The sequence below is a fragment of the Homarus americanus genome, unplaced genomic scaffold (genome assembly GCF_018991925.1).
Source record: "Homarus americanus isolate GMGI-L3 unplaced genomic scaffold, GMGI_Hamer_2.0 scaffold7626, whole genome shotgun sequence".
Classification (NCBI taxonomy): Eukaryota; Metazoa; Arthropoda; class Malacostraca; order Decapoda; family Nephropidae; genus Homarus; species Homarus americanus.
Window position 1 is genome coordinate 2,953,095 of NW_024718273.1, and position 10,799 is coordinate 2,963,893.

At 41.4% G+C, this 10,799-nt stretch overlaps 1 protein-coding gene across 1 annotated transcript in view; it reads left to right on the top strand.

Moving 5' to 3' along the window:
* Window positions 1-10,799, top strand: part of LOC121859372 (hemocytin-like) — a gene marked incomplete at its 5' end in the record, with an annotated part of 457,920 nt that overhangs the window by 178,757 nt on the left and 268,364 nt on the right. The window contains 4 exon segments of the mRNA XM_042356148.1: window positions 3,693-3,790; window positions 4,683-4,866; window positions 7,585-7,736; window positions 7,971-8,097. Coding sequence (XP_042212082.1) covers window positions 3,693-3,790; window positions 4,683-4,866; window positions 7,585-7,736; window positions 7,971-8,097 — 561 coding nt within the window.

The following is a 10,799-nucleotide window of genomic DNA, read 5'->3' on the forward strand; positions in this document are numbered from 1 at the left end:
CCTTATTTTCTTATGATCTTATGTATGGCTTCAATGACTTATTAGACGAAATGGTGAGGCCTAGCATATTTAGTTTAAAATTTGGCAGAATGATAGCTTCCTGAAATGTAATTGGTGGGAGATCATCTAATTTAGAAAGTGTAATTGGTAAATACTGAGTATTTTTACTATTGAATTTAACCAAGTTTCTACCTCCCCATTCGGAGATGCTGCGAAGATCCGCATTGATAGATGTAATGATATCAGCTCTAAAAACAGATCTAGTTTGAGAGTTAGGAGGAAGGGAAAATGTGAAGAGTGAAGAGTAGAATCATCAGAGTAAGAATGGATAGAATTAGTTGTATTGTGAAGTAAATCATTGATAAAAAGAAGGAAGAGATTAGGTTTAAAGAACAGAACCCTGTGCGACACCACTATTGGTAGAGAAAGAGCGAGAAATTTATCCCTCGACAACAACTGCCATGGATCGGTTCTCAAGGAAGCTAGAAATTAGAAAACAAAGTGGGGGAAAGAAACCACTGATCAGCTAGTTAGCTGCTTGGGTGTTTGGTCACGTCTCTGTTACTCACTCTTGGCAAGTACTGGGCATGCACCGGCTCCTGACTGTATCTGAACCTACTCCAGTGTTGGTCAAGTCCAGAGTTGTAAAAAATTGTGGACTTTGTTGCTTAAGTAAAAGTATTGTTACCTTGGCAAAATGTTACTCAAGTAGAAGTAAAAGTATCCAAAGATCAATGTACTCAAGTAAAAGTTAAAAAGTATCTCATTCGTAAAGTACTCAAATTCTGAAAGTAAAAAGTAACAACGAAATTTTTGTCTCAAATATTAAAATAACTCCACAGTAAATTATAAAAAAAATTGTTAACTAAAGATAAAAATAAGACACAGCATTACACATGTTTATTTGTAAGTCTTTCCATTGAGATTTATCAATAACTGATTCTCAAAATTATGGCTGTACTATCGTGGACAAAAGTTCGCTCCCTGTAGTGAAACTGAGACACGGGAATGAGTCTCCGAACTGACTTACCCTGATTGTTATCTGGTGCGGGTGTGCTGTGCGGGTCGATACTGCTTCAGTTTGGGAAGGAGCGAACTTTTGTCCACGATAGTAAAATCAGGATCTTTTAGGCCTAAATATAAGCCCAACATGACCTACTGAAAGAGAATACGTTCAGCCGCTCTTCTCCCTACAATACGTCGCAGGGAAAGTGAACAGGCTGAAAATATATCCACCCAACACTATGATCACTTTCTTCCTTATCCACACAAGTATCGTCAACATGGACATAATGTTGTCTCTGCTCACATTAGGTTAAGATACAGACCATCTGGCAAATGTCTGAGGCAGGGGATGACCCTCACTTCTCTTCCTGTAAACTCTGTAACTGTCCCAAAGCTAACACCCTTCAACACTATTGCCTTGACTATCCCACTGTCAGGGATCTCCTACCACAGGACGAGTCACTAACCACTATATGTCACTACTTACTTATTTGTAATAATTTCATTTAATTCATTTACACTACCCACACTTTGGTGGGAGCTAATTCCCTTTGTCCTTAGATCATTCCAATATTGTCACCGCACAACGTGTCCTGCGAGACACAAGTGCCAATGTATTATTGTCTGACCGCATGGTCTTGTGACTAGGCTTGTCGCCTCATGGGGTGTAATAAATTAATCAAATAATAAATAATAAGTCCAGCATGAATAAAGAGATGCTCACAAGCAGCAGCTGCAGGTAATGGGGTGTTAAGCTTGAGAGATAAGTCACATAATGTCGGGAAAGATCTCGACAGCTCCATTCCATCCCCTGAGCACGCCAACTAGCTATCAAACTCCTTCATTTGAGGAATTTGTTGATGATTCCTGCTTCCACAGTGATTGAATCTGACTAAGACTCACCGTGAATTGCTCCTCTAATTGGGGTGCCGCTGTGGTGACATCACGTTTCGATTTTTCTTATTATTATATTGTTGTTTTTTATTTTTATTTTTTTTACGGGGACTAGCCCACCCGGGTGGTGTTGGGGTGTGTGAGTGGTGTTGGGGTGTGTGAGTGGTGTTGGGGTGTGTGGGTGGTGTTGGGGTGTGGGTGGTGTTGGGGTGTGTGTGTGTGTGTGGGTGGTGTTGGGTGTGTGGTGGTGTTGGGGTGTGTGGGTGGTGTTGGGGTGTGTGGGTGTGTGTTGTGTGGTGGTGTTGGGGTGTGTGGGTGGTGTTGGGGTGTGTGGTTGGGGTGTGTGTGGTGGTTGGGTGTGTGGTGGTGTTGGGGTGGTGTGGTGTGGAGTGGTGGTGGTGTGGGTGGTGTTGTGGGTGGTGTTGGGGTGTGGTGGTGTTGGGGTGTGAGTGGTGTTGGGGTGTGTGGTGGTGTTGGGGTGTGTGGGTGGTGTTGGGGTGTGGGGTGTGTGGGTGTGTGGTGTTGGGGTGTGTGGGGTGGTGTGGGGTGTTGGGGTGGTGTGGGTGGTGTTGGGGTGTGTGGGTGGTGTTGGGGTGTGTGGGTGGTGTTGGGGTGTGTGGGTGGTGTTGGGGGTGTGTGGGGTGGTGTTGGGGTGTGTGGTGGTGTCAGGGGTGCGTGGGTGGTGTTGGGGTGTGTGTGTGTTGTGTGGGGGTGTGTGTGGTGTTGGTGTGTGGTGGTGTGTGGGTGGTGTTGGGGGTGTGGGTGGTGTGGTGTTGGGGTGTGTGGGTGTGTGTGGGGTGTGGGGTGTGTGGGGGTGTTGGTGTGTGGGGTGTGTGTGGGTGGTGTTGGGGTGTGTGGGTGGTGTTGGGTTGTGTGGGTGGTGTTGGGGGTGTGTGGGTGGTGTTGGGGGTGTGTGGGTGGTGTTGGGGTGTGTGGGTGGCGTTGGGGTATGTGGTGGTGTTGGTGTGTGTGTGTGGTGTTGGGGTGTGTGGGTGGTGTTGGAGGTGTGTGTGGGTGGTGTTGGGGTGTGTGGGTAGTGTTGGGGTGTATGGGTGGTGTGGTATGGTGTTGGGGTGTGTGGTGGTGTTGGGGGTGTGTGGGTGGTGTTGGGGTGTGTGTGGTGTTGGGGTGTGTGGTGTGTTGGGGTGTGTGGGTGGTGTTGGGGTGTGGGTGGTGTTGGGGGTGTGTGGGTGGTGTTGGGGTATGTGGTGGTGTTGTGTGTGTGTGTGGTGTTGGGGTGTGTGGGTGGTGTTGGGGTGTGTGGGTGGGTGTGTGGGTAGTTGGGTGGTGTTGGGGTGTGTGGGTGATGTTGGGGTGTGTGGGTGTGTGGGGGTGTGTGGGTGGTGTTGGGGTGTGTGGGTGGTGTGGTGTGTGGGTGGTGTTGGGTGTGGGTGGTGTTGGGGTGTGTGGGTGGTGTTGGGGTGTGTGGGTGTGTGTTGGGGGTGTATGGGTGGTGTTGGGGTGTGTGAGTGATGTTGGGGTGTGTGGGTGGTGTTGGGGTGTGGGTGGTGTTGGGGGTGTGTGGGTGGTGTTGGGGGGTGTTGGGGTGTGGGTGGTGTTGGGGTGTGTGGGTGGTGTTGGGGTGTGTGGGTGGTGTTGGTGTGTGTGTTGTGGTGTGTGGGTGGTGTTGGGGTGTGTGGGTGGTGTGTGGGTGGTGTTGGGGTGTGTGGGTGATGTTGGTTCCATATTCAGTGACATAACATAATATGCATGGAGGGAGCCTACATTACATGGGATAAAACACATTACTGAGTGATGAATGCAAAGGTACCTTCTTGTTCTCACCCTGCCAGTGACAACCTCTACCACAGAGTCAACGTCCGGGCCTCCTCAGTGTGTTAATGGATGGACACCCTGGATGAACACCTATACACCTAACCCAGCAAATTGGGTGAGCTTTTCTCCTCTTTTGGATTTCACCTTTACAATAATTCTTTGTTCTATTTGCAGTAGGGTATATGTTAAAGCTCTTAGAATATTGAAGCCACAAATTCATAAGTGGAAAAGAGTGGTAGACATCTATAACTATTAATCAGAGTTTCTTTATGTGTATATGTTAGTGTGTCAGTTATAGATAAATTCACAAATTACAGTTCTTTACATTAAGAGGTCAAATGTACGTCATCAGACATCATCTTTTGAGGTAGTGTCACAGTGATGAAGAAAAGGTACCTGGGTCATATGAGGAGCTCCATACCATAATCCGCTAAGTGCCAAAATAGAAAATGGAGGAAAATGCTCAGATAGGAAGGTGTGACATACAATAGTCTATTAAAAGGACTCTCGCCCACATGTACAGTCTCGTTCAAGATTCTTTGAACACTGTTGGAGACAGCTGGCAACTCAAGGCCGTTTGTTTACTATAGTACGAAGTATAATATGATACGAAACAACAAAGCCCAACCATTAATTAAGCAACAGTGAACTAAGTAACCAAACACCGATAACCTTTTACATTCATTCATAATTTTTACAGCGTACTATAGTAAACAAACGGCCTTGAGTTGCCAGCTGTCTCCAGCAGTGTTCGAAGTATCTTGAACGAGACTGTACATGTTCCCAATTGGGTCTCTGACCTACCCAGGGGACAGAGGAGAGGTTGGGGAATACAGTGCAATACATAACACATCTCGGTGATATGGCTCTTAGCAGGTTATGGTCCAGACCTCCTCATATGTGAAGCGCAGTGTCCTGGAAGTCAGTAACCATTTATAATATCATAGAGTACCTGTTACGAAAGTTAAGCCTCATTCTCATTTGTGTTTTGGGTCTTTCTTTATCAGGATGACATGGATGACCTTCGCTCCCTGGCAGAAAAGTACACTTTCTGTGCTTCCCATCAAATAATGGACACACAGTGTCGAGTGGTTGGTGTGGGACTGACCCCAGAGGCTTCAGGCCAGGTGGGCGTCACCTGCAACACCAATACTGGCCTTCAGTGTAATGATGACCTGCAGGCTCCTCAACGTAAGCAATGTTTTTTGTGTTATTATGTTTCAGTTTACGTACTTTATACATGTTGAACTATTCTGATCCGGTATTCCATGGTCCGGCACGAATTTTTCTTGTCATATCTTTTTTCTTTTCTTTGCTTCCGGCACATATTTTCTAGCATCAATACCTGAAAATAGTGTAACAACATTAATGCATTATGTTACAATAGCATATTTACCATATATGCTGAAGTATAATTATAATATTTTTATACATAAGTCTGGTTATCAACATCTGTTTTCACCAAGATGATTGTTATTTACTGTAAAGTGTTATATGTAAGTAACCGCAGAATTTGTCGTATGAATAAAGATAAAACTGTAGGTAGTAGGCAACTATCAAATAGGGAGGTACTTCCGCCTGGGAAGATATTGGAAACATAATGTGTTGTTTAATGGTAGACCCTGCTGCCATATAGCATCACGAAAATTGTGACCAAGTCCAGGTTGCTGATGTGACTTTATGCCTCATTTACACACAATTGCAGGGTCTCAATTGTTTCTCTTACCATTGACAACACAACATACATATATCATGTCTCAATTTGGGTGTTTTTTTTCTTTATGGTTCTTTATTTTAATTCGTATTATAATGTTATTATTCCATTTTTAATTTTGTATTTTTTATGATAAATTTTAAGTACTATATAATTATTATTATTATTACATTTTCGCTCCCCAGACCCTGATGTGGGTCAGTGACCTGTGCCCGGGTGGGCTAATCCTGTAAAAGAAAATTAAATACTGTACAGTACTACAAAGATAAAAATAAGAACAAATAAGTGTAGGAGTACAGTATATTGTATGTGGAAGACAAGTGTTTATCTGGGAGCAGCTGACAGAGGGAGGGGGGAGGGATGCATGGGTGGGTGGCTGCCTCCCCCCAAGATTCCTTTAACACGATTTTATGCAATTTCACCATAATTTTCATATAATTTAGGATCATTTGAAGCCAGGTTTATAAAATATTATCCTAAAAGAATCGACTTTCCTGGAAAAAAAAACACAACACCCTGAGTCTTTGTTTACAAAGAGCAAGCAGTGAACGACCGCCCAAGCGGCTAACAAGCAGGGCCGGATTCAGGAGTGGGCAAAGTGGGCAGCTGCCCAAGGGCCTCCACAATCTGGGGGTCTCCACGTGTGCGGCAGTAGCTATATCAGGGCTGGTCGACTTGAAACCACATGAATGACTCCAGTAATGTCTCACTTTTGTGTGTGTGTGTGTGTTGGGAATTTGTACACTATCAATAAATATACAGTTAATTAAAAATTTCTCAATGTTCTAGTTTCCTCAATATAACTGCATATGGCTTCAAAATTCTCCAAAGAAGTGTTCAAATTTCAAAATTTCCCGGGGGGCTTACAGTGCCCCCCGGAACTACCCAGATGTTTAGGCTCGCTTCACTCGCCACCCCATCCTCTTGGGTAGTTATAATGAGGGGGGCCTCCACAAAGAGGCTTCCCATGGGCCTCCACAGGTCTAGATCCGGCACTGCTAACAAGCCTATCAGTGGTGAAGAGGATAAAACGTAAAACGTAAAAAAGCTAATAGGCTTAGCTGCTTACCACAATGTCTATTTTCAACACTTAGTAAATTAGTACAGCATTATATTTATCATCACTTAATAAATGCTATTGTAGTGTATTTATCACCACTTAATAAATATTATTGAAGTGTATTTATCATCACTTAATAAGTAATGTTGTAGTGTACAGTATTATGCATTTGCTTTTACCCTGGCCAATTCATTAATCCGTTGTCTGAGGGTACAAGTAGCCAAATTGAGCCATCATGTATCACTCAATGGTAATGTAGTAAATAACATTTTTAGGAAGGTTTCTTCATATCAGATACTATACAGTACAGTATGTTATAGTGACCCCTGTTGTAAGCCAGTGTGCTGAAAGCTCTCACTTGAACACATCTTGCGTAAATAACCTTGTGATACAGCTTATCTTTTTATTTTCAAGTCATATTACAAATTACATGCAGTATTGTATTTTTTCTTTATTACTGAAGATGTTATATTAATCATGATGAACCATAAACCATAAGAGGCCAATCATATGAGAATATAATACTGAATCAATAAATAAACCTGACGAATGCAGCAACACTTGATCAGCCCCAACCTCCTTACATACTCAGTGTCTTTTTTCTCAGTAGGCCGATAGCATATCTGATTAGACCACTGTACAGTTTTAATGACCAGAGCACCTCTCAGAGTCTGAAAAAATCAAATTCCCATATATTGAAGTCCAATACGTGTATATTATTATCATTTTCACTATTTATCAATTCACTAGCCATTCAAGTGGTTGGTTTATCCAGTGTTAGTAAAGGATGAAACTGGAATTTGAGAAATCTGTGATGTTGGGTAGAGTTACACTGGATAACACCCTTCTCCTTTGGTGAGAGGTACATGTATTATTTATATTTTTTGTGAAATTAATATGGTTCTGAGTTGAGAACAAAGTGACTTATGAACAGTGACCAGAGACATAACCCATTGTTAACTTGGAGACCCCCTGTATACTTGTGTGTGTATACTGTACTAGGTAAGCCTTGGGACACTGGAACAGATAGAGATTAGTACAAAGGGACATAACTTAAGAGTGTCCATGTTATAGATATTTCTTTTAAGCAAATTGTTATTCATCCAGCTAACTAAGAGTTTTCTTTGTTCCCCAGATTGTTACGACTATGAAATCCGTTTCTACTGTGACTGTAACCAAACTCCAACACCAATTACCACACATCCGACTGTGCTGCCCCCAGAGTCATGTAGTCTCATGAGCCCACAGTTCAAGCAGCATGAATATGATTGCAAGAAGTTCTATGAGGTAGATTTTTCCCACCAACCATATTTCTGTTTGTCTTCATTATCTGCCGTGTTACCATACTTAGTTGTTATTACTTGTACTACCATCAATCAACAGAATATACCTTGCCACCGTTCCTATTAACTAGGAACCTTATACAAAATTATTCTTGAGACTATTTTATTTAGATGTAATCCTTGAATAATATTATTCAGGTGTAAGGATTTGCTCATGAACTGTTTCTCTCCCACAAAGTGTGAAATCACACCTTCTCAAATGGCATACGTAGTCAGGGACTGTGGATCTGGTGAACTGTTCAATACCAATACTCTTTCCTGTGATTCTGAGAACATTGTCATAGCTCAAAGGCCTGAGTGTAGAGGTAAGTCTTCTTTTTATATGATTGCATCAAAATATTTATGCTTATAATACACTGCAATATATCTATCAACGTTATGATAACTTTTGCTACTTTTCTTTGATTTTTCATCATGTCTAACCTTTTTATTCATACTTTGTTATATTGTTGCAGATGTTTTGCAAGTAAATTTATTGTGGGATTTCCCTGTTAACATAAAATTTTTCAAGCACTTACGGGCTTAGTACTTTAAATCTACGATGAATTTATACTACTTATTATTGTACTGTACAGGTTCAATTTTAAATGTAGATGTGACATTTTCTAGGTGATATTTGTGAAATAGTGTACAGGTCACCCTACATGAAACAGAAATAGGTAGGTTTAAAAGTATTTTAGTGCATACAGGTAGGTGTTTATGTGTGTGTACAGGTAATTTTTTGCAAAGACATATTTGTTAGCATAACACTAATGAAACGTGTCAGAATTTTGTCAATATGTTTCAGAGAATGTTGACATATATGGCTTTAATAGTTGTGTATGGAAAGTGACTTTATGTTAGAGGAATTCAGATACTGTACCTGTTATTAAAAAGTCAGAAGTCTTTGCAACATGATATATATATATATATATATATATATATATATATATATATATATATATATATATATATATATATATATATATATATATATATATATATATATATATATATATATATATATCACACACAGCCACTAGCCTACTTCCCCAGAATGTTTCTGGGTGCTAAGGATGTTTTCCTTAGCACCCAGAACATAAGAATGGAGGAAACTGCAGCGGGCCTATTGTCCCATACTGGGCAGTCCCGTTTATACCCAACACTTATTGCTCATATAAGCATCCAGCCTATGATTGAAGCTATCCAGCGTATTCGAGTTAATGATGATATTTGGTAACTTGTTCCATTCATCCACTACTCTGTTTCCAAACCAGTGTTTATCTATTTCATGCCGAAATCTAAATTTGTCTAATTTAAAACCATTGTTACGAGTTCGCTTCTGGTTGGATAGCTTGAGTACCTTTGTAATGTCCACTTTGTTTAACCCTGACTTCCATTTATACACCTCTATCATGTCGCCCCTCACTCTACGTATCTCGAGGGAGTGCAAATTAAGATGCTTTAACCTGTCTCTGTACTCAAGGTTCCTAATGCCCGGGATTAGTCTTGTCATTCTCCTCTGGATTCTTTCCAAGGATTCTATATCCATTCTGTAATACGGTGACCAGAACTGTACTGCGTAATCCAGGTGAGGTCTCACAAGCACTCGATATAATTTTAAGATGACCTCGCTAGTCTTGTAACTAACACTCCTTTTTATGAACCCAAGTACTTTATTAGCCTTGTTACGAGCAAAAACACATTGTTTACTTGGCTTAAGATTCCTACTTATCATTACTCCTAAATCTCTCTCGCAGTCGGATTCCACAATGGCATCGTTGTTCATCTGGTAACTGGTTTCCCTGTTTACATCTCCTATAGTACTGAGTACTTAACATTTGTCAACGTTGAATTTCATCTGCCATTTTTCAGACCATTCGAAAAATTTGTTTAGATCTTCCTGTAGTTTTGCTGAGTCCTCGTCAGATTTGATAACACGTCCTATTTTAGTATCATCAGCAAATTTACTTATTTGCTGTCTATGCCGATATCTATGTCGTTTATGTATATAATAAACAATAATGGTCCAAGTACTGAGCCTTAACTCCACTTGTGACGTTGCTCCAATGGGACTTAGTGCCGTTAATGCTCACTGCTGTTTCCTGTCCTGTAACCACGCCCATCCATTTAAGGATGTCACCTTTGATGCCATGAGCTTCTACCTTTCTAATTAGTCTTTCGTGGGGACTCTGTCGAAGGCTTTGCTAAAGTCGATATACCACATCTAATTGTGCCCCTCGTCCACAGATTCAAAACTGATGAAATAATAGATTAGTTAGGCAAGAACGTCCGCGTGAAGCCATGCTGGGAATCATTGATCAATCGGTGCTTCTCCAGGTGATTTCGAATAGAGTTTGAAATGATTGCTTCCAGTAATTTGCCTACTATTGATGTTAGACTGATTGGGCGGTAGTTAGAGGATAGATATATCCCTTCTTGAAAATCGGTATTACATCTGCTATCCTCCAGATTCTGTACTACACCTGTTTTAGGACATGTTAAACAACTTTGCTAGGGCATACTGAGCCTTTCCTTACATTCCTTTAATACTCTGGCAAATATCTCATCGGGACCAGGTGACTTATTAGGCTTTAGTTTGTCTATTTGCTTACTAACATCGTTACTAGTCACTACTATCTCACTTAATTTGTTTTCTTCACTATCTCTGAATAGAGTCGGTGCCTCGGGTATCATGTTTAAATTTTCGGTGGTGAAAACTGTTGAAAATATTTATTCAAATTATTGCTCATTTCCCCGTCGTTATCAGTGAGCCCGCTGTATCTGACCGATTGGTCCAATCTTTTTCTCGTGTTTGAGTTTGATACATTTGGTAGAATCCTTTGGGGTTTGTCTTCGCCTCCCTTGCTATCCTTACCTCATTATTCCTCTTTGCTTTCCTTATCTCGGTTTTAACCCTACTCGCCAATACCCTATAATAGTCCCGGAGGTGAATTTCGCCACGATTTATCCTTCTACCTATAGCCTGAGTGTGTTACTCCAGAGGGTTGTGGGACCAGAGTGTGTT